This window comes from Capricornis sumatraensis, chromosome 18, assembly GCF_032405125.1.
Source record: "Capricornis sumatraensis isolate serow.1 chromosome 18, serow.2, whole genome shotgun sequence".
NCBI lineage: Eukaryota > Metazoa > Chordata > Mammalia > Artiodactyla > Bovidae > Capricornis > Capricornis sumatraensis.
In genome coordinates, this window is record NC_091086.1 from 7,789,495 (window position 1) to 7,816,109 (window position 26,615).

The 26,615-nt window shown below is 48.4% G+C and overlaps 1 protein-coding gene across 2 annotated transcripts in view; it reads right to left on the reverse strand.

Moving 5' to 3' along the window:
* SLIT3 (slit guidance ligand 3) overlaps positions 1-26,615 on the reverse strand; it is a 722,678-nt gene that overhangs the window by 575,436 nt on the left and 120,627 nt on the right. For both annotated transcript variants that reach the window (XM_068990416.1, XM_068990417.1), the window contains exon 4: positions 16,591-16,662. In XM_068990416.1, the coding sequence (XP_068846517.1) occupies positions 16,591-16,662 (72 nt within the window). The remainder of the gene's footprint in view (positions 1-16,590; positions 16,663-26,615) is intronic.

A 26,615-nucleotide genomic window follows, 5' to 3' on the forward strand; every position in this document is an offset into this window, starting at 1 on the left:
CTTCACTTCCTTTTGATGGTACCCTTTCAACGCCAGGATGGAAACCTTAGGGGATCAGCCTCTACATCTTCCTCCTGTTTGCCTATTTTGTTGATTCATTTCTTGCAATGACTCTCAAGTGAGGTTGATTCTTTGGATTCCCTTCCTCAAGTATGTCATGACAATAACCACATACCTGCAACAACCCTTTCACAGGTAAGAACTGCTCATCCTTACTTGGATGAGCAAATCTATCACCAAGATCACCTCTCGCAAGTGAACATCTTTGCTCTTAAAAGAGAAACTGCTACCCAGGCAGGCTGACCCCTGGAAACCCCAGTTCTTAATTTCTAGTAAATCAATGATCCTTCTTCCACGATTTCTCTTTTCTGCCACTTACTGATAAATCATGACAAAGGTAAGAATGTGTCTTGCTTGGGCTGTGCCCACAGCCCCGGTCTAGGGATCCCAGGGCTGGGTTTGTGAGTTCCCTACTGCACGGTGCCGCAGTTTCCCCAGCTGCAAAAACAAAGGCCTATTTCTAGAAAGTCTAGAAAAGCCATCCAGACCTGGGGTTCTGGGAAGATGATGCTCTTGCCTCCTGAGGGGTTGCTGTAGAGACAAGGGTTGACACAGAGCTTGGAACAGAATGGAGCGGCACGTGTGTGATCAGAAATTCTTCCAGCTGCCTTGGGGAGCAACCAGAAAAAGACAAAAACAAACCAGAGATCAGTTTTCCCCCAAAGACTCCTACTTCCGCTCCTTCTTTTCCTCGCCCCTTCACTGAGTCTTTATCTTTACCACCTCTGTTCCATATTTACGATTTGGTGATGTTGTTCTTTTTCCTCCCTCCCTCTCTTTCTCATTCCTGGGGTTCTTCCTTCCTCTCCATCCTATGATTCCATCCCCCCATCCGTCTAAGGAAAAGACACCTCCTCTTTTCCCCATAACATGGAATGGAGGGTAGTAAGTGGGTCTCTCTTCTCATCAAGGCAACAGTACAGTGAGTCTGGAAGGCCTGCCTTCCCAGGGCAGCACTGGTAAATGCCCACTGCTAATTGATGCCAGGTTTGCAGAAAGGGGAAGTGACAGGTGGGGGCAGAGGCCTGGGTAAGGGAAAAGGGGAACGAACAGTAGGCTGGTGCTGCAGCTACGCCAGTCAGAGACCCAGAGAGAGTCCATTTGGAAAACATTAATATTTTGATGTTCCAGTGTGGTTCTGGTTCAATTATTTCAGAAGACATGGTTGACTTCAGGTTTGGACTAATTCACCAGATGTCTTTCAAACAACCTCTGGTTTAGATCTCAAAAAAATAATTGGAGGTTTAGGTCAATGCTCAGTAAATGAGTGTGATCTATTCTTTTTTCATACTAAGATTGGGGTTTGTTTTGAGTCCCCACAGGTCTCAAAAGCTTTCTGGAAAGCCTTCACTGAGCTGAGGCTTCCAATAGCTAGATGATTCCTTTCAATGCCCATTAGAAGTTAAAAAAAAAAAAAAATCAGTGAGGCCTGAAGATGAAGCAAACACAATTTATCTTTTCATTTCATTGTGTCACAGAATATTATTCCCAGGTCTTTGAAAGAAGCATCAAAAAATAACATTCCCTCCCCAGCTCTCAGTCCCGGACATTGGCTCACATCTGCCAGCAGAGGAGCCCAGCGTGAGCTCTTTCTCTCTCTTTGGTGGAAGTCTGAAATCCCACCCTAGTGGCCCTTGAAGTCAGCTCACACCTGTGCTGCAAGGCATAATTGTGTGTGGATGGGCTCATCCCAGGACGGCCCTCTCAGGACCCCAGGATAGGGTCCTTCTACTTTTTAAACCCAAGTAATTTGTCTTGCAAAGCGTAAAACAAACAGTCTAGAAACTAGGGGAAGAAGGCCAGTGTGTTAGTCTTATCCTCACTCCTGTGTGTGTGCAACGTTACCAAGCGTGTGTCTGTGTCCATGAGTGCACATATGTAACTCAGTCGTGTCCAGCTCTTTGCAACCTTGTAGACTGTAGCTCACCAGGCTCCTTTGTCCATGAGATCCTCCAGGCAGGAATACTGGAGAGGGTTGCCATGCCCTTCTCCAGGGGATCTTCCTGACCCAGGGATCGAACCCAGGTCTCCTCCTTTGCAGGCGGATTCTTTACTGTAAAGCTACCAGGGAAACCATATATGTACACATATGCTATTAAATATTATTTGGGACTTTTTCAGAGCAATGAGCAGACCGTGCTGGTCTGGAGCAGAAGGTGCCTTTGATCATGTGCTGAGAGCAAAAAGCAGACTGTGAGAAGTCCAAGTTCCTTCTCTCATTCACTCCCTTACAGCACACTTACGCAGTGCCCGCTCCACGTTAGGGGCAGTGGTAGCCAATTGCAGAGTCAACAAGACAGACAAAATCCCAGCCCTCAGGAAGCTTCCAGTCTCCTGGGGGTTGCACAAGCAGAAAGTAAACAAATAAATGAACAAAAAAGCTTTGGGTAGTGATAAGTGTTACAAAGAAAATAAAACCAGGTCATGTTCTAGACAGTGGCGGCTAGTAAGGAAGGGATGCTACTGTGGGTAGGGTGGTCAGGAAAGGGTCTCTAAGGGAGTGCACAGGCCAAGGCCACGCTCTGAGAAAGGGATGGGAGTGTGGGAGCATTAGGAAGAAGGCCTGGAGGCTGCAGTGTGGTGGAAGTGGGAAGCGTGTCCTAGGATGGCACGAAGAAGAATAGGGGGCCGAGCTGTGATGTGAGAGCTTGGGGTTATTCTTAGGATGATATGAATTCATGGACAGTTTTATTGGGGGAATGAAATCTGATTTGATGGAAAACAATCACGGTAACTGTTGAATGGATGATGGATAAAGAGGAAACATGAGTAGAAGCAGGTCGATTTAGTGGGGAGGTCCTTGCAGTCGTCTCGTGTTGAAAGGATGGTGACACGTATATCAGTAGACGATGCAGGGTGACAAGCTCTACCCGCTTGTCCCGCCACTCCTATCAGGGACTCCCCACTCAGGGAAAAACGGGCAAGTGCCGCACGTCCTGGGCAACAAGGCTCACTGCTGCTGCTTGTCCGACCTCATTAGGCCTGATGACGGCCCATCCTTCACTCTCACTTACACACAGGAAGTGCCATGCACGGGGCAAGAGGATCTGCAGACAGCACCGTTGGCAGCGGAAGCCATAACAACTATTTCCCAAGATAATTCTGTCCAGTGGCTGAGCCCTCGGGAACGATGGGCGACAAAGCTGTGCTTCGTGTTGTAACGTGGGGTGACCATCGCTGCAGGTCTTGGGAAGAAGCCTGGCCCAGGCACATCTCTTCCAGGGAACAGAGGAGCTCTCTCTGGAGGCCAGGAAACACTTACACTAATAATTTACTGTCTCTGACACAGATCTGCTGCTACCATCTCTGTGCACCAAAAACACCAATTACGTGAGCCAAGGAGACAAAGTGTCTCCTGTCCCACCACCGCGGCTGCTGTCCTGACCTCTGGTATCTCCTCAGAGCGTTGCTCAATAATGTGAGCTCATTTAAAAGTCAGTATCGTGCACTAAAGTGGAATTATATCTGTGCTCTGATTCCGCAGTCTGTAGGGATCTTCATTTATCTGTCTGAGATTCTCATGCAAAGAGCAGGTGTCACCGTGTCTGTGTGTGCTGCTGACGGGTATGTGCATCTGCTTTTGAAATAACAGGGGGAGTGCAGGAGATATAAAGACACAGGAAGGAGATGATTGGCCGTGACACTAATCACATCGATGACCCAGCCTTTCTTTCTCTATTGCTACCATTGATTTCCACTTTTTAAAAATTATTAAAGTTAGGTCTTTCTGATCTATGGCTTAGTTCAGTTCAGTCGCTCAGTCGTGTCCGACTCTCTGCGACCCCATGAATCGCAGCACACCAGGCCTCCCTGTCCATCACCAACTCCCGGAGTTCACTCAGACTCACGGCCATCGAGTCAGTGATGCCATCCAGCCATCTCGTCCTCTGTCGTCCCCTTCTCCTCCTGCCCCCAATCCCTCCCAGCATCAGAGTCTTTTCCAATGAGTCAACTCTTCGCATGAGGTGGCCAAAGTACAGGAGTTTCAGCTTTAGCATCATTCCTTCCAAACAACACCCAGGACTGATCTCCTTTAGGATGGACTGGTTGGATCTCCTTGCAGTCCAAGGGACTCTCAAGAGTCTTCTCCAACACCACAGTTCAAAAGCATCAATTCTTCGGCACTCAGCTTTCTTCACAGTCCAACTCTCACATCCATACATGACCACTGGAAACACCATAGCCTTGACGAGACAGACCTTTGTTGGTAAAGTAATGTCTCTGCTTTTGAATATGCTATCTAGGTTGGTCATAACTTTCCTTCCAAGGAGTAAGCATCTTTTAATTTCATGGCTGCAGTCACCACCTGCAGTGATTTTGGAGCCCCCCCAAAATAAAGTCTGACACTGTTTCCACTGTTTCCCCATCTATTTCCCATGAAGTGATGGGACCAGATGCCATGATCTTCGTTTTCTGAATGTTGAGCTTTAAGCCAACTTTCTCACTCTCCTCTTTCACTTTCATCAAGAGGCTTTTTAGTTCCTCTTCATTTTCAGCCATAAGGGTGATGTCATTTGCATATGGCTCAGAGTTTCCTAAATTCCAAATTCAATGAAATTGAGATGGAGGGGATCAATCCTTGGCTACCCTTACCCTTTTACCCTCTTAGAAACGCAGTTTTCTCCCTTAGAGCATCCTGACCTCTCAAAGTCAAGATGCTTCCTCCCCACTGAGAGAAATGTTGGCATGTATATTTTAATCAAAAGCTGGTCCAGAGCCCTAGACATGCCAATGACAGGCCAAACTATCGGCTCCGTAGCTGAACCCTCCACTTCACCACCAATGGGGAGGACTTTGGGCTACACAACAGGCAGCGCCGATCAAGACAAATCCAGACTTCCAAGCAGGCTACATCACCACAAGCAGGGTGAGGAGAATTAGAGAAGGAATGATGCAAAGAAAGGAACATCATGAATAAAACATTAAAATATTATTCTAAACTATGAATCAAAAACTCAGGCCCAGCACACCACATTCAGGCAAGGAGCGTGAAATTTACTTAAACTTCTCCATTTCTGTTTGGTTTGGACAGTACTGTGTTATCATAGTTTTGCTGTTGTTAATACTGTGTCAACACTTTCATTACAAGCTTTAGGCTCCAGGATTTGTAAACGGACTGCAAACGTTACAAATGGAAACTGATGCTCAAATCCAGGATCCCTAGGACAGCCAGAAGAAAGCCACCATTATAGACTTCTGTGTATGTGTATAAGTCACAATTAGGCTAGAATTTGGGACATCAAATTAAAATGCTATTTGTCCCCTGGAGGGATTCCCAAGTGGTGTTTGAAAATGAGAAAGGTTTCAGTGATTCAAGAACAAACAGGTCAAGATTATGAGATAGGGGTACAGTACCATCATCTAGGCAACTGGAGAATGTGTGCCTGGGGTCTTCTCATGTCAACAAGGCTGATACATTTCTATACGCAGTGTGATATTTCCCTGACGTGTTCAAGTCCCCTGAGAGTTTCTAGCCCTAGATAAGGAGGAGCAGGTCCAGCGGTATGGGTGAAGGTTGGCCTCTGATTGTCATCTTCAGGAAAGGCTATATTGCCACCAGACATCACGGTCTCTACGAGCACCCTTGGCTTTGTCCACACAGCCTGGCCAAACCTGGCCAACTCCACCGCATGCCGCGGGGTGCTGAGAACAGCACATGTTCTTCTGCAGAAAGTTTCCAACTCTGCAGGTGGGTCCCGGCCAAGGAAGCCTGCGAGGAGCCAGGTGGCAAAGGGCCCGTGCTCATACCCTCCAGGCAGAGATGAGACACGTCTGCATTCTGGACTCAGCATCCCAACAACCAGCACGCGGTGGTGACACATGCAGTGGGTACTCCGCGGATGCTTGAACTGTCCCTGGTAAAACAGTCTTTTGTCCGCCTGGGAACTGAGCAAGAATGTCCCCAATAGGGAACTGACCATGTGCCAGGATCAGCATGGGGAGTTGGTTTGATTTTTCTATTTTCCCACAGATGGGCCAAGGCTTTTGGCTTTGCCAGAACTCAACCTCTTCTTGCCATCAGCGGTTTTATGCTCACCAGCTCACCAGCTGAGCGAAGATTCATGAGGTCTCCCAAGTCCTTACCCATGTAACCCTCTCTCCCTTCATTCTCCCTCTTCCTGTAGCAATTCAGTTGGCCCCCAGGGTTCCAACCATCACCAGGGTCCAGCGCTTTTCATCACAGGTTGGTCTGACTTCCTCCAAGGGTGGCTTTTCCCATCCTGACCCATGGCCTCACTCTCAAATCTTAACCCTTTCCATACATCCTCGGAAAAGCATCTTGGAACCCCCACTAAGTAGGCCAGCAAAAACCTTTGCGTTCGAACCAAAGAAAATACTAAATCCATGAAGTCACTTAAGCCACGCTTCCAAAGAGAGGGAAACTCAAAATGTTTTATACAGCAACCTATAAGAAACTCATTTTGTGGGATGTTTCACATTCCAGCCCATGCTTATTCCCCCATATATTCCTGCCAGTAATATCAACCAGATGTGGCAAAGAAGTCTGTGCAGAATTGTAAAAATTACAAGCATATTCTGTAATTCCAAAGCATTGTAAAGTCACAGCTTGGTTTTCTTTCTTAAGAAAAAGAAATGTAAAAACTTTCCAAGCTGGCAGAATGTACTCAAATGCAAGTATTGCCTGATCACCTTAGAAGATTCTCCTGCTGGCCCAAAGGGCTAAAGAACTGGAAAACATAAAACCTCACTCTATCTCTGATAAATTGCAGGGAACTTAGAAAGGTACTTGCAAACATGCATTTAAGTCTATAAATTCTTCTCTTTTAATGTTTCAAGTCTTAATATCCTAGATCTCAGATACGAGCATGGGTTCATATATGTTCATATGAGCATAAAAGAACAAACCCTGAGTCTTGAAAGCTTCAGAGTTCCATGACTGCTCTCTTATTCTCCCCTCCCCCTACCATCCACCTATTGTCTTTTTCAAGATGCATTTCAGCACCAGCAGCACAAAAACAGAAAAATACATAGAACTGGGGGTCAGAACAACCTGGGTTTATTCCTGGTCAGTTTCATCATCTGTGCAGTGGGCACAAACACACCTGCCTTGAAGGAGGGCCAAGGATGGCAAATGCATAAGGTGTGTAGCGCACAGTAGGTGCTCATGAAATGTTTGGTGTCTTTTCTACTCCCCAACCTACAAAATAACAGGGTTGTACTAGATCAGTGTTTCCCAAAATATGCCCCATGGGTGGGTGACCTACACCAAAATCATCTACTTACAGAGTCAAATCCTTAGGTTCATTCCAGATCCAATGAACAAGAGTCCTTGGGGACATGGCCCGGGAATCAGCATTTTAACTAGGACCTCAAAGGATTTTTTCTCTATAGGCCAATCTAAGAACCACTGCAGTCTGGATCCTTGCTCTGCAAAGTGTGGTCAAGTAGAAATGCAGAGCCCTTGTTCTCACCCCAGAGCTGCAGAACCAGAGTCCACATTTTAACCAGATTCCCAGGTATTCAGATGTGCAGTCAAGGTTGAAAAATGCTGGTCCAGATAACTTTTACTTCTAGCCCTTTTATTCGATAGGATGAGTCTATAAGGCAATTCAAAGTATTATTCAAAGTACAATCAACTGTATGAACAAGGCCAAAGGCTTCTGTGCTCAGTTGGATAAAGTCTCAGTGAAGGGAGAATAGAAACCTTGCCTGACTTCTTTCCCTGGCTCCAGCTTCAGGCACTCCAGTGAACGCGACTCACACAAAACAGAAACCCCAAGAGTGCCAGGGTGCCCCCTGCAATCCATTATCTGTCCACACGCAGACTAAAGCTGAACCCGTCTTCAAGCACGTGGTGAAGCCTGTCATAAAGCGAGGGAAGGCTGGTCTTGCCGTAGCGCTTGGGGGTTGGGGGCATGTTGGAGGAGGAAGCAGAGTTCCAATGGACGAGGCTTCTTTCCCTAAGGCTGAGGTAGCCGTGCCCCTGGAAAAAGTGACCCCACGTCTGCAGTGGTGAGGCTGGTCTCACTGGCTGCCCCTGGTCTCTGAAGGCTGGGCCAGCCCAGAAGCGGGACAGCGCTCCTGGATCCAGCTCCAGGCAGGCAGTCTCTGAAGCCCCCCTCCCCCCTCCCCCGATGGATTGGCTTTCCCCTCATCCTATTACCATTTGACCACATCAGATAACAACTCTGCTGGAAAGCTGAGTAGTATGGTTTTTGTTTTCTCCACTGGTTTTTCACTTTTATAGCACTGTTTCACATGACTGCAGAGTTTTATGGAGACACACATTGCATGTACTTATGTTTTAAAGGTTAGCGCAGAATTGGAAGACTCAGGTGGCTGCGAAAGGATCTCCGAGAAGCAGAAGGCAGAGGTACAGGATTCCAGTCATCCAACAAGGCTGGGCTCACATAGGGCTTCAGAGATATGAAAGAACCGCAGCACTAGCTGAGCTTCTATAAGGCGGGGCTGGCACTTCAGTTACTAACTTCCTACAACTCTAGGATGGGGACTGTGGTGCGGACATGCGCTCTGGGCTCGGGCAAGCCTGAGTTTGAATTTTAGCTTTGCCAGTGACCGTGAGCAAGCTGTCTGAATCTCTAGGACTGTTTATATCTAAATGGGGATAACGGAGTATCTAACCTCCTAAACCTGAGAACGGTGGTGCTTTAATCGCTAAGTTGTGTCTGACCCTCGGACATGACTGAGCGACCTCACTTTCACTTTTCACCTTCCTGCACTGGAGGAGGAAATGGCAACCCACTCCAGTGTTCTGGCCTGGAGAATCCCAGGGATGGCAGAGCCTGGTGGGCTGCCGTCTATGGGGTCGCAGAGTTGGACACGACTGAAGTGACTTAGCAGCAGCAGCAGCAGTGTCTGACTCTTGAGACAGCACGGACTGTACCCCGCCAGGCTCCTCTGTCCATTCTCCAGGCAAGAGTACTAGAGAGGGTTGCCATCGCCTTCTCCAGGAGATCTTCCAGATTGGAAGGACTGAATCTTGCATTGGAACCAGATTCTTTACCAACTGAGCCACCAGGAAGAGAAGCTACCTGATGCAGAGTGTCTGATTCACAGGAAATACGCAGAAAACACTTGGGATCTACTATGTGCTCATGTGTTCAGTCATTTGTTCGAGTTCCTGCCCCCAGTGCTTCAAAACGTAGTGCTATTTGGAGACTGGGTCTTTAATGAGCTCACTAAGTTAAGTGCGGCCATCGGGTGGCCCTAACACAACATGACGAGTGTCCTTGCGACAAAAGGGCGGGACATCATGGGCGAGCGTGAACAGGACAACCGCAGCAGAAGGACAAGAAGAAGACCATCGGCTGCAAGGCAAGGAGCGAGGCCTCCGGAAACCAGCCCTGCCAGCACTCAGATCTGAAACTGCCAGGCTGTAAGCTGTGAGGAAACAGATTCCTGTTATTTAAGCCATCTGGTCTGAGGTACTTCATCGTCACAGCCCCAGCAAACTAAGACAGGAGCTCTGACTAGTATCCCTGTTGTCTAGCTAATCAGCCAGAGACTGAGAAAGTTGAGGTCACTTGCCCAGGGTCAGTCAGCAGAGGGTGGGATCCAAACCCAGGTCTGGGCAGTTCCCTGACTTTTTCCTCCACTATTGGACTGCTTCAAAGAAATCCCACACGCCACAGCTAAGACTCCAAGCAGTCAAATAAATAAATATTTAAAGAAAATACAAAAAAAGACATTAGATCACTTAGCAAAGCACAGATGTAGAAATGCAGCTTCTGGTTTGTTTGGGGATACGGGGCATGGAGCTTCCAAGCTGGTACGGTGGAACCCACCTGCCAATGCAGGAGACGCAAGAGAAGCGGGTTCAGTCCCTGGGTAGAGAAGATCCCCTAGAGGAGAGCTTGGCAAACCAGTCCAGTATTCTTGCCTGGAGAACCCCACGGTCAGAGGAGCCTGGTGGACTGCAGTCCATGGGGTCACAAAGAGCTGGACATGACTGGGCATGCACACAGCATGGATGCTCATGGCTGTGTGATTGGGGCAGAAAATGATAATATGAAAGAGAGGTACCAGCAAGCAGAAAATGACAGTTGAGGGGATGGCTCGCTCACTGCAAGTAAGTTCCTTGAAAACTGAGGTCTCACAACTCTGGGAGGGGGGCAGCAGCCCAGCGACCTGGGGCTAAGTTGGCTGTCCACGTTTCAGATTGTTTTCAGCTGCCTGGCAATCAACTTCCCGAGTCTCTTGGAACTCCACTGACCCAAGTAAGCGACAGCAGTTTAACCCCAGCGGCATTTTTTTTTAATCCGCCAAATACCTTGCAGGACTGTTTGGAGAATAACTGGGGGCCTCTGTCCTGCTGCTAGTAAAGCTGCTTCTTCAGTCAGGCTTTAAACCACTGTCAACTATGTAACAAACTCTTCTGCCATGAATCCACCGAGACCTGGGCCAGAAGGACCCCAGGGGTCTGCTCAGCCTCAGCTGGCAAAGTCAAACTCTTAAAAAGCAGTTGCGAAACTCCGTGTCCCTCTCATCCTCTTCAAAGCTCCCTAATCTGGGGAAAGGCAGACAGCTTTTAATTACTGTTTTCATCTTGTCTTTTGCTTCTTTGAAGGAATTTCTGGCAACATTAACCACTTAATTTCCAAATAACCAGAAACTTTTCACTCTTTCCCCCAGTGTATAGGCAAAAGAGAAAGCTGGAAGGAGGGGCACGAAAGGAGAAATCAGTAACCTACAGACCATATAACAGGCTGTGCTCCATCCCAGCCTCTCTGAATCAGGCCCAGAGAGGTGAAGTAACATGCCTAAGGTCACACAGCTTGCGGGTGGCAGAGCCAGTGCGAAGGTCGGGATCGTCCCACTCCTGGTACCTCCCTCAACCCTCCTCTATTTCAGAGCCTAAACACTTTGCCAGGTTCTCAAATGTTGACATTAGAGATGCCGAAGCCCCAGCATATCACCATTCCTATCAGCTAGCTGGCAAAAGCTAACCATGGCCATTTTCACTGAGCACTTTCTGTGTACTATACTCAATGCTAAAGGTTGTCCCTGGGCTGTTTCCAAGTATATTACAAACCCCTGGAGAAGGAGGTTCTATTATAGTCTATTTTACTGATCAGCAACATGGGACCAGAGAGATTGAGTATTAATAATCTGCCCACAGTCTCATAACAAGTAATTGGCAGCTCTTTAACACTTTTCCTTCACTGCCATCTCTTAAGATCAGCTCTGGGTCAGGAGTGAGAGAAAAGAAAGAGCAGAAATACAGCTCTGACACCTGAAAATCTTATAATCTCCCTCAGGATTCAGTCAGTTCAGTCGCTCAGTCGTGACCGACTCTTTGTGACCCCATGGACTGCAGCATACTGGGCCTCCCTGTCCATCACCAACTCCCAGAGTTCACTCAAACTCATGCCCATTGAGTTGGTGATGCCATCCAACCATCTCATCCTCTGTTGTCCCCTTCTCCTCCTGCCCTCAATCTTTCCCAGCATCAGGGTCTTTTCCAAAGAGTCAGTTCTTTGCATCAGGTGGCCAAAGTATTGGAGTTTCAGCTTCAACATCAGTCCTTCCAATGAATATTCAGGACTGATTTCCTTTAGAATGGACTGGCTGGATCTCCTTGCAGTCCAAGGGACTCTTAAGCTGCAGTTTCCCCCTCAGTCAGTCTCTCTCATCAGGAAGTTTCCATAAGCCTCTTATCCTCCTCCATCAGAGGGCAGACAGACTGAAAACCTCAGGATTAGACTGAGCTAATATTAACTGAGTGCCCAAGGTAGGACAGAGACCTTGCTGGGTGTTCTACAGACCACAGTGGTATGACCTAAGCCTCAGGGCTCTTCTGCGCTCCAGGATGCTGTGGCTCGTGCTCCGTGTACTGAAGGGCAGAGTAAGAGCGTAGACACGGCGCTACTGCACACATGCCCCAAGGAATCCGACGGTGCTGCATCTGAGGGGTGTGGGTGACCAGCCAAGGTCTGATGAAAACTCTCATTTTTAGCATGCCTTCAGCTCCCCACAATAGTTAGCACAGCAGTGTAGCATGACAGAAATACTCTACAGCAACATACATGCACTCTGTTCCCCAGTCCAGTGTATCCTGGTTGTACTACTAAACAGAGAATACTTAGGTAGATCAGATAATTCTTCTGAGCTTTAGAAGTAGATTTAATAATGATTCTCTTTGCAGAATTGCTGTGAAGGCTGAAATCTGAACACTGAGGCGGAATCAAAAGAGCTGCTGCTGCTTAGAAATATAAGCTATACAGACAAGTAGTTTAAAATCCGAGCCTCAGTTTCCTCATCTATAAAATGGGTGTATTGAGGCAGAGAGCTAATTGTAGGAGAATGAAGGCACAGTCTTAGGAGTCAGATTACCCACATTTGGTTCCTGGCTCAGTCACTGAGCAACTGCATGATGCTGGGCAAGTTCTTGGACCCCTCTAAGCCCCAGTTTCATGTCTGTGGAAAAGTAGTCATGGTCCCTACCCCCCGCTGTCATGAGGCGCATCAAACGAGTTAGATGTAAAGCACTCAGAAGAGCACCTGGGACGCAGTGCTTGCTACTGTCATCACCGTGAAGTGTTCTTGTGAAGATCCAAGCCATTCAATGGAAGCACATGGAACTGCACAGACTAGATGCTCAATAAACTTGTAGACATCGGCTGTGTTTAAGTTCGGGGGTCTCTCGCTCCGTCTTCTCATAACAGAATTATTCTTTCCTTTGGGAAATCCATTCCCAGGACCCACACACCATCATCGCCAAAAAACTGGTTAATCGGAGGACACCGTGTCACCAGCCACAGTCACCTGCTCAGAGGCAGAGGTGTGACCAAGGTAAGCAACTGACTCTCAGTCCTTTTTTGCATGTCTGTCGTCAGTGACACCCTCTCCACCCTGGTTGCTAGGTCACTCCCCTCCGAGTCTCCTGCTGCTGTCTCCATCCCGTGCATGCTTCCAATGGCTGGAGAGCGTGAGACGAAGTCCTGATGACACCACCACGCCCCTGGATCCAGCGGTTTCTAAACCCAGGCACAGCAGCTTCCCTGGTAGCTCAGTGGTAAAAAGTCTGCCTGCCAGTGCAGAAGACACGGGTTTGCACCCTGACTGGGAAGATCCCACATGACCCAGAGCAACTAAGCCTGTGTGCCACAACTATTGAGCCTGCGCTCTAGAGACTGCAAGCCAAGATGACCGAGACCCGCATGCCCTAGAGCCTGTGCACCACAAAAAACAATCCACTGCAGTGAGGAGCCTGCACGCTGCAACAAGAAAGCAGCGCCTACTCGCCGCAACTAAAGAAAAGCCTGGCCAGCAATGAAGACCCAGCACAACCAAAAATAAGCAAATAGAATTACTCAAGAAAATAAAAGTAATAAATAAAGCCAACCACAGCAACCACTGGCCTTCTCACACACGTGAACTGGTGCACTCCCCTGGGGGTTAGGCTGATCTTAGTCACACTTCTGTCACCGCTGCTGCTGCTAAGTCGCCTCAGTCGTGTCCCACTCTGTGCGACCCCATAGACGGCAGCCCACCAGGCTCCCCCATCCCTGGGATTCTCCAGGCAAGAATACTGGAGTCGGTTGCCATTTCCTTCTCCAGTGCATGAAAGTGAAAAGTGAAAGTGAAGTCGCTCAGTCATGTCTGACTCAGCGACCCCAGGGACTGCAGCCTACCAGGCTCCTCCGTCCATGGGATTTTGCAGGCAAGAGTACTAGAGTGGGGTGCCATCGCCTTCTCTGCTTCTGTCACTAGTTAGTAGCAATATTATAATAACATCAGTTCCCAATGAATATCATTTCCCTTTCCCATCACTACATGTCTTAAAATATGACCACAGCTTTTCCAAAAGGTGTTTTTCAGATAATCATTGAATATGAAGCAGTTTTTGTCTACAGATCTAGTAAGAGAAGGTGTGTTAGAATTGCTGCTTAAACCTCATGGCAGGCTGTGGAGGAGACAGCCACCCAGCAGCCCCATTTAGCATTCCTTGGAAAACAGCTCGCTGCATCTACTGAGATTCAGTGCTCTTTTAAAACAGAGCCAGTGGCATACGTATACACACTCATGATTGCACATTTATTGATTTCTGATTTGTACCCTGCTTATTTCCAAAAAGGCCCTGGAGTGGCTGACAAAATAAGACAAAGACACAAGAGGCCCATTAAGAAAAATCAAAGACCAAGCCCAGAGAGAAAAAGGGATTGCTGATTATAGCCAAAACCCAGGTTAATAAAGCTGCTTCAATGAAAAATATATACATTTAGCTCTCAGCTCTTTGGCAGCTATTCAGAGTGTGTCCTGACGGGATGGGTACAGGTCATCCTTCATGTCTGTAGCTCAACACCCAGCACAGAGCCCAGGCACCTGGGAGAAGCTTCCTGAATGAATGATGGATAAAAGATTCAAAGTTCCCTGAGTGCACTGCTCATAACCTGAGCCCTCTATCATCTATCCACCCACTCTTGAGTGCCTCTGTATGTCACACTGGGCCTGGCCAGGAGCCTGGAGAGGAATGGACCTTTCCAACCGCTGCTCTCTGGCTTGAAGCAAAAGCTCCATGTAACAGATCACAGTTCTCATGGCAGCTCCTCGTCTCTTCAAGTCTCCCATAAAAGGAGATTAGAAACAAATTGTGAAGATGGGAACTGCAGGAGTAACAGTAGTTATCTATGCTGATTATGTGTGCAGAGCACTTTAAACTCCAGAAAATGCAGGCACAGAGTAATCTCTTCGGGTGCAGACAGCTCCTTGGGGAGGTGCGTGAATGGAAGAAGGGGCCTCTCATCATTTGCTGATGAGGACACTTAGGCACAGACGACAAAGTGGCTCTCCTGACCTCTCTCAGTCAGAAAGCGGCCATGAGGCCGCCACACCGGACTCCCCACGCCCCTGTGCTGCCTGCCTGGGCCTGCACCCTGCATCTCAGAGACCTGTTACCACAGCCTGAAACGCCTCCTCTGCCCAGATCAAGATCGGCTCCGCCTAAAATGGGCATCCGCTGATGTCTGCGTGAAGCAGGAACCAGACCCCTCCCCCAGCCTCCTGCAGCAGCGGGACCCTCAGACCCCACCTGCTCAAAGCTGCCTGGCAGCCCAGCCCCACAGGCACCTTCTGTTTGCTGGAAAGTGATGCTGAGAGTCCAGGTGAATGGCATACAGTTTGCATGGTTTAGTTAAAAGCAGGCTGAAAGGCACAAGGTAGTGCTGAGGGGAGAGATGGCTATTAAGTGAGTGTTTCAGGAAAGAACTCTCCAGGGAAGAGGAGGGGAAAACCAGAATGGTTTCCCCATCTGCCCATTTGGTACTGCTTATTCAGCTCTGCCAGATACACACTGCACATCATCCACCCTCACACCCAGCAAGGCGGATGAAGAGAGGGAGAGTGGAAAGGGAGGCGTACTCTTTCCCACATTTAGCACAGTCAGTCGGGTGGGCTGAGCAAGAGAAAGGGAGTACCAGCCAGGGAAGATTGTGAGGAAGTCCAGGTGCACCCAAGAGAAGGCAAGCAAGACTGCCGCAGCACCGAGAGACTGACTATAGTCTCTCGCTGTGTGTACAGAGATACAATTTCCTAATTCAGAACTCATTCTTAAGTGCACATGCGAGCATGTGTTTCATATTTTCCAATTTATCCTGGAGCCTACATGCACCAGTGGACCGCATGCGTAGGTATTAAACATGGCCGTTGGACTGGGAATGGCGGCCACCATGCAGAAGCCTCTCCAGTAACGTCACAGTCCTCCCAGCCACGTTGTAAATCTCGCTGCTTGATTGCTAAGAAGCCAGACACTTGTTGCTCCAACCAGAAAGTTAAGCCTTGGGCAAGCAATTCACCCCATAACATACACTAGTCACCACCAGAAGGACTTTCAGATACTCAGATACAGTCATGAAGCTGTTCACTGTCGGCAATCAGCACTTGCCCAACACCCCCAGTTCGTGAATCATACTCTCCATCCGGATGTGTTTCTCCAGTTCTTGAGTATCCAAACTCTCATGCTGAATAAATACACAAAGACATCTCCAAGTCTCACCGCTTCATTATATCCTGGACCATCCCAAAGAGACAGCAAAGTTCAAGGTGTTTCTTCCTTTCCCACACAAATCACAGACCTCCAGATCCAGAGTTCCCGGACTGGCAGTGGGAGGAAGCAGGCACAGGGCAGGAACCCGTCTAGCCAGCAAGGAGGTGAGGTTGACAGGTTTAATCCAAACCACTACCCTCCAAGACTGTCTTGTGTGAACCAACTCACCTCCAAGCCCCGCCTCAGGGCATTTCCCTGAGGTGCATTCAGACCCAGGTGAAAGGATGGATTTCCTCCCTCCACATAAAGGAGAGACGCACTAGCCTAACTCCACAGCTCTCACCGGCCACTTCAGTGACTCTCTGAAGGAAGGGAGCAGAAGAGGTGGGCCGGAGGGGAGCACAGGGACCCACACGCTGCAGCCGGGCTCCAGACGCCCACACGTGCGGACTCACTGCCAAGCTCCACGTGGTCAGAGCTCCCCGCGCTAAGGCAACCACATCCTCCGCATCAGAAAATGCAAGCAAGACACAAGGCAGAGAATGCAAGTTCACTCTACTCACAGTCTGGTGAGCTTCAGGTTGCTCTGGAAAAGCAGCTCTGGGAGGACCTGGAGCTTATTCTTGTTCAGGCGCCTGAAAGGGGAAAAGAAAAAGAACATGAAGAAATGTCAAAGGACATGACACTGGACCAAGGGCACTCACAGACTCCCTCAACCAATCCATCAGCAGGCCTTACAGGCGTCTAGATCTTTCATCATGGGACGCTCAGCACGTGGAAGGCATATCTGTCTTGCAAAATGTGGAGTCAGGTGGGAGATAAAAGGCAAAGGGAGGTGGAAAGCGGGAACACAACATGCTTGCTGTCTCTCCCATCCCGAGCCTCAGAGAGACGACACTCAGTGACGACAACCACATTCTTTCCCAGGAACCACAGACAGGCTTTTGAACTCGTCTCGCCAATTGCTTGCTCTAAGTAGCTACTGCCAACTGATGGGATGGGCATGTGAAATGGGTCCCTAAAAATAAATAAAATGCCAGAGAGCATCCTCCAGACTCTAAGTGGGTGGTGGGGCGGGGAGGACAGACAGCAGCCATTATAGGCGCAGAGAGGAGAGCGGGCGCATCACCGTGGGTTCAAGGGCCAAAATGGGCCCTCGGTACTTCCGCCTTTGTGGGCACCTTCCTCTGTTTAAAAAATTAAAAGTTGTATTGTATAACTATGAAAGTGAAAGTCACTCAGCTGTGTCCGACTCTTTGCTACCCCGTGGACTATACAGTCCATGGAATTCTCCAGGCCAGAATACTGGAACATGCACCCATTCCCTCTCCAGGGGATCTTCCCAACCCAGGAATCAAACCAGGGTCTCCTACATTGCAGGCGGATTGTTTACCAACTGACCTATCAGGGAAGCCCAATGTATAACTATGCTGGTATAAAAACAAATACATTAAGATTATTTAACAGTTACTTGACCTAAACACTCACTTTTTTTCTTTTAATTTTCAAAGAAATTAAATCGTCTTCATGGGTCCCTTAAAAGCGATGTTGGCCCTGGGTGCTGTCCCCACTGTGCCTAACAGGGAAGCCGGCCACTGTCTGGTGTGCAGTGCGGCTGAAGGCCAGGCCAGGAGGAACAGCCCATGTTGGGTGGCAGCAGCAGAGCCAGGCTGTCCTGAGAACGGTCCACGGTAATACCCACAGTAAAAAAGGCCACCTGAGCTGCCAAGGGATGGTGAGCCACTGCTGCGGCCCCCATGAGGGTTGCTTTCCCGGGAGTGTGAGGCCAGAAGGGAAAGCCTGCCCCATGCTCGGGGCTTCCCAGATGGCACTAGTGCAGGAGACGTAAGAGACTTGGGTTCAATCCCTGAGTCGGGAAGATCCTCTGGAGGAGGGCACGGCAACCCACTCCAGTATTGTTGCCTGGAGAATCTCACAGACAGAGGAGCCTGGCAGCTTATAGTCCATGGAGTCACAAAGAGGAGGACACGACTGAAGTGACTTGGCATGCAGGCACACTCCATGCTCACCCCCAGGCCTCTCTATCCAAATTTCATTCAGTTCAGTTCAGTCGCTCATGCATGTCTGACTCTTTGTGACCCTATGGACTGTAGCAGGCCAGGCTTCCCTGTCCATCACCAACTCCCAATGTTTACTCAAACTCATGTCCATAAGTTGGTGATGCCATCCAACAATCTCATCCTCTATCATCCCCTTCTCCTCCTGCCTTCAATCTTTCCCAGCATCAGGTTCTTTTCAAATGAGTCAGTTTTTCACATCAGGCGGCCAAAGTATTGGAGTTTCAGCTTCAGCATCAGTCCTTCCAGTGGATATTCAGGATTGATTTCCTTTAGGATTGACTGGTTGGATCTCCTTGCAGTCCAAGGGACTCTCTAGAGTCTTCTCCAACACCACAGTTCAAAAGCATCAATTCTTCTTCACTCAACTTTCTTTCTAGTCCAACTCTCACATCCATATATGACTACTGGAAAAACCATAGCTTTGACTAGATGGACCTTTGTCAGCAAATGTCATTATGTAGCCTAATCAATGAAGCCCGAACCAGTGTCCCCAAATCTCCTCAGAATCCTCAGATTTGTACTCCCCAGAGGCTCCCAGTGCAAAGACCAGTTTACAGATGGCTGAACTTCTCTGCTCAAACTATGCATGTTTGGCTATGTGGAATAACCATGTTATTCCATCTTAGAGCTAAGTGAACTGAAGAGAAGAAAAGGTGAACTTCTTCCCAGCTTCTGGCCCCAAAGCCCACACTCACAGTGCTCCAAGCGGCTATGATTGCTGGGGGTGGGGTCAGGATACTGTTATTTGCCCTTTTTTATTCCAGGTCACAGATAAAAACTTGCGAGGGACAGGACACCAGAAGGGAGTTTACAAGGGCAAAGCATGTGGGAGAGAAGCATTTACGACGTCAGGGCGTGAGGTCCTGGTGAGAAGCGCGTGGCTCAGGCCTGAAGGGGTGCACACTCTGCTGGAGACACTCCTGACTGGAAGGGAGCCAGAGGGAAGGCTGGCAAGCGGGGCACGTAAGCTCAGGTTCCCTGCCCCACCTAACCCCCTGTGCTCTTTTCCATTTAAGCCTCAACACAGAACTGACGATCTCAGCCACTTTTAAGTGGAGCATGCTCACATCGCCGTGCAGCAGATCCCCAGAGCTTCACCGTCGTGCAAAGTCGAAGCCTGTGTGCGTGGAACGACAGCGCCACACCGCCCCTCAGCGTGTCCCTGGCGGCCCCATTCTGCTGTACTTGCTGCCTCTGTGGGTTTGACCAGTGCTCTTCTCATCACCCCCAGTACCCGCTCTATGTGTTCCCGTCACTAAAGTGGGGAGATCGGGCGTACCCCAGAGCACAGGAAGGTGAGAGGGAGTCTACCCCTAGTTTACGGCAGTTCCCGGACAGCCAGTGATAACTGAGCGGGTGCGTGTATGCTCTGTGACCGCAAGGACTGCGGCCTGTCAGACCCCTCTGTCTGTGATAACCCACCTTCTTATATGGATTCTTATGGGGAAGAATCCCTTAGAAGAAACGGAGTAGCCCTCACAGTCAGCAAAAGAGTCTGAAACGTGGTACTTGGATGCAATCTCAAAAATGACTGAACGATCTCTGTTCGTTTCCAAGACAAACCATTCAATACCACAGTAATCCAAGTCTATGCCCCAACCAAACTGTTGAAGGAGCTGAAGTTGAACGGTTCTACGAAGACCTACAAGACCTTGTAGAAGTAACACCCAAAAAAGATGTCCTTTTCATTAGAGGGGACTGGAATGCAAAAGCAGGGAGTCAGGAGATACCTGGAGTACAGGCAAATTTGGCCTTGGAATACAAAATGAAGCAGGGAGAAGGCTAACAGAGTTTTGCCCAGAGAACGCACTGGTCAGAGCAAACACCCTCTTCCAACAACATCACGGACATCACCAGATGGTCAACACCGAAATCAGATTGATTATATTCTTTGCTGCCAAATATGGAGAACCGCTATACAGGCAGCAAAAACAAGAACAGGAGCTGACTGCGGCTCAGATCATGAACTTCTTACTGCCAAATTCAGACTGAAATTGAAGAACATAGGGAAAACCATTAGACCATTCAGCTGTGACCTAAATCAAATTCCTTACAATTATACAGTGGAAGTGACAAACAGATTCAAGGGATTAGATCTGATAGAGAGAGTGCCTGAAGCACTATAAACACAGGTTTATGATATTGTACTGGAGGCAGTGATCAAGACCATCCCCAAGAAAAAGAAATGCAAAAAGGCAAAATAGTTGTCTGAGGAGGCCTTACAAATAGCTGAGAGAAGAAGAGAAGCTAAAGGCAAAGGAGAAAAGGAAAGCTATACCCATTTGAATACACAGTTCCAAAGAATAGCAAGGAGAGATAAGAAAGCCTTCCTCAGTGATCAGTGCAAAGAAATAGAGGAAAACATTAGAATGGGAAAAACTAGAAATATCTTCAAGAAAAACAGAGATACCAAGGGAACATTTCATGCAAAGATGGGTACAATAAAGGACAGAAATGGGATGGACCTAACAGAAGCAGAAGATATTAAGAAGAGGTGGAAAGAATACACGGAAGAACTGTACAAAAAATGTCTTCACGACCCAGATAATCACGATGATGTGATCACTCACCTAGAGACAGATATCCTGGAATGCGAAGTCAAGTGGGCCTTAGGAAGCATCATTATGAACAAAGCTAGTGGAGGTGATGGAATTCCAGTTGAGCTATTTCAAATCCTGAAAGATGATGCTGTGAAAGTGCTGCACTCAATATGCCACCACATTTGGAAAACTGTGGCCACAGGACTGGAAAAGGTCTGTTTTCATTCCAATCCCAAAGAAAGGCAATGCCAAAGAATGTTCAAACTACCACACAATTGCACTCATCTCACATGCTAGCAAAGTAATGCTCAATATTCTCCAAGCCAGGCTTCAACAGTACGTGAACCATGAACATTCAGATGTGCAAGCTGGATTTAGACAAGGTAGAGAGACCAGAGATCAAATTGCCAATATCTGCTGGATCATTGAAAAAGCAAGAGAGTTCCAGAAAAACATCTATTTCTGCTTTACTGACTATGCCAAAGCTTTTGACTATGTGGATCGCAACACACTGTGGAAAATTCTTCAAGACACGGGAATACCAGACCACCTGACCTGCTTCCTGAGAAATCTGTATGCAGGTCAAGAAGCAACAGTTAGTACTGGACATGGAACAACAGATTGGTTCCAAATAGGAAAAGGAGTACGTCAAGGCTGTATATTGTCACTCTGCTTATTTAATTTATATGCAGAGTACATCCTATGAAACACCAGCCTGGATGAAACACAAGCTGGAATCAAGATTGCTGGGAGAAATCTCAATAACCTCAGCTATACAGATGACACAACCCTTATGGCAGAAAGTGAAGAAGAACTAAAGAGCCTATTGATGAAAGGGAAAGAGGAGAGTGAAAAAGTTGGCTTAAATTCAACATTCAAAAAACTAACATCATGGCATATGGTCCCATCACTTCATGGCAAATAGATGGGAAACAATGGAAACAGTGACAGACTTTATTTTGGGGGGCTCCAAAATCACTGCAGCCATGAAGTTAAAAGACACTTGCTCCTTTGGAAAAAAGCTATGACCAAACTAGACAGCATATTAAAAAGCAAAGACACTACTTTGCTAACAAATGTCCATCTAATCAAAGCTCTGTTTTTTCCAGTAGTCACGTATGGATGTGAAAGCTGGACTATAAAGAAAGCTGAGTGAAGAAAAACTGATGCTTCTGAACTGTGGTGTTGGAGAAGACTCTTGAGAGTCTCTTAGACTGCAAGAAGATCCAACACCAGTCCATCCTAAAGGAAATTAGTCCTGAATATCCACTGGAAGGACTGATGCTGAAGCTTGAAACTCCAATAATTTGGCCACCTGATGCGAAGAACTGACTCACTGGAAAAGACCCTGATGCTGGGAAAGGTTGAAGGCTGGAGGAGAAGGGGACAACAGAGGATGAGATGGTTGGATGGCATCATCAACTCGACAGACATGAGTCTGAACAAGCTCCAGGAGATGGTGATGGACAGCGAAGCCTGGTGTGCCACAGTCCATGGCGCTGGAAAGAGTCAGACATGACTGAGCCACTGAACTGAACTGAACATGGAAAAGCACTGCTCCCAGAGAAGGTGTGGTGCTTTGACTCTGGGATCGGCCAGACTAGGTTCAGGTCTGGCTCTATCATCTTCTCGCCATAGGACCTTGGGGTAGTTACCTCGCTACTTAAGCCTCAGTTTTCCACCTGCAAAAGGACTCTACTCAGTGGGTTACAGTAAATCCTGACACAGTGCATGTAAAAGCATGTAGCTCTGCAGTGAGAGCATGGCATAATCGAAATGAGCTGCTTTATAACTCTGTGTCAGACGCCGCGCTACATGCTAGAAGGGTAGGATCTCGGGTAGTGCAGCTCAGAAACTGGGGCCATTACTACCAGCATCTTACGGATAAAGGATATCAAGGAACTTCCCTGGTGGCCCCATGGTTAAGAATCCGCCTGCCAATGCACAGAACACAGGTTTGATCCCTGCTCTAGGAAGACTCCACATGGTACAAGACGCCTAAGCCCATGAGCTGCAGAAAGAAAAGCCGCTGCAATGAAAAGCCCACACGCTGCAACTTGAGAGCAGCCCCGACTTTAAGCTCCTGGAGTAAGCCTGCACGCAGTCAGCAACAAAAAAACAGACAGACAGATTCCGCAGAGTTCTCCAGGCCAGAAGATTGGAGTGGATAGCCCTCCCCTTCTCCAGGGGATCTTCCCAATCCAGGGTTCAAACCCAGGTCTCCCACATTGCAGGCGGATTCTTTACCAGCTGAGCCATCAGGGAAGCCCAGGAATACTGGAGTGAGTAGCTTATCCCTTCTCCGGTGAATCTTCCCAACCCAGCAATCGACGTGAGGACTCCTGCATTGCAGGCGGATTATTTACCAGCTGAGCTACCAGGGAAGCCAGACAGATAGATAAAGGATGTCAACACATGCAGAGGTGAAGCCCATTCTGCAAGACCACTGTGATAGGAAATGGTGGAGGCAGGATGTTGACTGACCCTAGCGGTCTGCCTCCAGCGCCTGGTTCTAAATCACTGGGGTTACTGGAAGCCTCTCTATCAGTCACAACTCCCTTTCCCCCATCCCACCCTTTTATCCCCTTCTTGTCTTTTTGGCTCTGCTTCCTTTCATCCAGGGTGGCCACCTCCTCCGCCCCTGCCCAGACCACCATCCGCCCTGAGGACACTCCCCTCTCTGAGAAGGATTCTCCCAGGTCCCCGAGGCCAGCAGTGGGCCTCCAGGTAGGTCTGTCTGGAGCCCTCCTCTACATCCACAGCTGCACAAAGCCTGCTGAGAGTTACACCCAGACAGCCCATGCACCCATCCAGGCCAAAGTCTTGAAATCTGGCCCACCGCAGCCTGCAGTGAGGAGGGTATTGAGTGTGCTCAAAGCTCAAAACCAGAGTTGAAGCTAAAAATAAAACCGGCTTGGCTCTGAGGCTCCAGGAAGGGAAGGAATCGTTTTCAGTTCTTTGCCGGTATTTGCGGCTGGACAAAAATAAAAACACAACCAAATTTAGCCAATTGTGCGCTGCCTGCTGCTTCGTAAACCCTGAATGAGGATTCCAGGGCGGCTGGGCTGGGCTCTCCTTCCTTTAAAAGCCTCAGGGTCTTTCTGCTTTGGCTTGGGCAGGCCACACGCTTGTTCTCTGTTATCAAGGAGAGCTCGATACAGTTCTACTTCATCCCATCCTGGGATTTATTCATTCTTATTTAGAGACCCGAGTTGGTCTGAAAGGTCTTACTCAAAGAGCTGATGAAGCCTCCAGGCTGCGTAAGGTGCACTTCTCATGTGGCTGCTTTAAGAGCAGCTCCTGACAGGAAAATGAACAGAGGGAAACAGGTCTTTCTCCTGCCAGAGGGACAGATAAGCGCTGGGCTGCAGACAGCGGCTACTGGCCTCTGTGCCCTCCATCACTCACGCCATCTGCTGCTCTGTCACCTGGGGCCAGAGGTAGAAATCTGCCACAACTCAAATTGGAAATAAACCTGTGATGCCTGGATGGCGCGAAGGACTGGATGGGACCCACATGAGGGCAGGCCTGAGGAGGTCAGCAGACAAGACATGGGCCCGGCCAGTGATAAGTCAAGTCCACCTGATGTCTTCTTTTCCTCTAAGATCAACATTCCTTTTCAGCTTTCCTGCTGGAACAATGGGAGCATCAGGGTCAAGAAGTCCACGGGCTGCCAGATGCAAGGTCATTCTGTTTTTCAGCCTGAACTGTGAAGCCCCAAGAAATAGTCTTGGCTTTGTGGTACCACTGATGGCCTTCTTGGAAGAACCTGGGTGTAAGATCTGATTAGAGATTTTTTTCCACCTTATTGAATTCTTTCATTTGTCTGTCCATTAAACCCATCCAATCACTAATTTATCCATTCATAAAACCAGCCTCTACCCCTATGTCTGTCCATCCGTCCATCCATCTATCCATCCATCCATCTTCCCAGTCATTTTTCAATATGAACACACAAAGATGATCAAGACACGGTCCCTTCCTGTATCTGCACGAATAAGATGTAGATGAATAAGGATGCCAGATGCTAGTGAAGAAGACTGACATGGAAACAAAAGTCTGTAGCACGATCTTGTGAGCAAAGCTATCGTGAGGGCACAAGAGGAGGAGCAGCTGACCCAGACCTGGGACAGGAAGGCTTCCTGAAGAAACTGGTTTGGAGTTTTTGTTTGCTTGTTTGAAGCATAATTTTGACTCTTCAGGAGACAGGGACAGCAGGTTCTAGGCTTTGAGAGCAGTATGTGCATGGAGGGCCAGGAGACCGAGGAGCAGCTTTTGGGAAACAGGGCTGCACGCAGAGACTAGATGGCCCGAGAAACACAAGGGCTGACGCTCCAGGGCTCAGCAGAGGCCATATTAACGAGGGTCCTTGCAGGCCATGAGAAAGGACTTGGGCTTGGCTGTGTCCTGAGAGTCAGGGGGAGCCACAGATGGAGTCTGAGCAAGGGAATGGCCATCTGTTTTAGATTTTAACAAGTTATCTTGAGTAGCAGTACGGAGAAGGCAATGGCACCCCACTCCAGTACTCTTGCCTGGAAAATCCCATGGACGGAGGAGCCTGGAAGGCTATAGTCCATGGGGTCGCTAAGAGTCAGAAACGACTGAGCGACTTCACTTTCACTTGTCACTTTCATGCATTGGAGAAGGAAATGGCAACCCACTCCAGTGTTCTTGCCTGGAGAATCCCAGGGACGGGGGAGCCTGGGGGGCTGCTGTCTCTAGGGTCGCACAGAGTCGGACACGACTGAAATGACTTCGCAGCAGCAGCTTGAGTAGCAGTAAGCCTGGTTTGAAAAGGGTGGAATCAGAAGCAAGGTGAACAATTAAAGAGGGCTCCTGAGTCATCGCTGTGGCTGTGTGAGGCCCTGGGGAGGGGAGGAGCCACACTGGAGTGGAGGAGCGAGATCGGAGGTTTCAGCCACAGGGCTTTGTGAGTGAATGCATATGAGGGGTACAGGAGTGAAGGGGCTAAAAGTGGCCCCAGGGGCTCCCACTTGGGTAACCGATTAATCAAAATGACCAATTAGTGCTAAAAACAATAGAGATGAGAGGACCATCACACAGAAGGGACTATGTTCAGATTCAGTATTTCTAAACTACTGGGATCCGTCAAATAATTTTGACAGCTAGTGGCAGGAGCTGGTAATAACACTAAGACCATGAGTCAGGCATTGTACAAGGGGCTTCCCATGTCCAGTTCATTTAACTCCCCACAGAATAACTTCAAGAGCAGTACTAGCAATCACCCCATAATAATGAAACAAAGGCCTAAGAAGGTTAAGCCACCTGCCCAGAGCCAAACTCAGTCAAAATGATGGTGATGGACTTGAACACAGATGTGTGTACTTGGTCTCTCAGTCGTGTCCGACTCTTTTTGATCCTTTGGACTGTAGCCCGCCAGGCTCCTATGTCCAGGGGATTTTCCAGACAAGAATACCGGAGTGGGTTGCCATTTTCTTCTCCAGGGGATCGTCCTGAGCCAGGGATTAAACCCACATTTACCTAATGCCAAACCTGTGCTCCTAACTACCATGGATAATGATGGTATTTAATTTAGCCCTCATTATAGACTGTCATGACTTATTTCCTCGTGTGTGGGTCTCATCTTCCCACTAAGTTCTAAAGGTCCTTACATGGGAAATATGTCTAATATCTGCTCAGTGAACCACTGTGAGCCACACAACCCCAGGGATACAAGGGAGCTTTTAGCAAGGGCCTCTTGAATTTCAGGAATAAGCCATAAACTGGGAATGGTCAATTCAGGGAACCTGAAAAATCAATAGCTTTTCTGGGCTGGGTGAAGGGATCCTGTTTACAGGTGAACAAGACTCCCGGAAGATCTAATTGCTTGAGTCTGTCTGCTTCCAGAACCTTCTTGGAGACGCAGCTTCCAGAGTCAGCTGCCTCACTACTGACCTACTGTGCAGAAAGGCAGGAGAGGATGGGGCCAGGGCAGCCTCTTAGTGG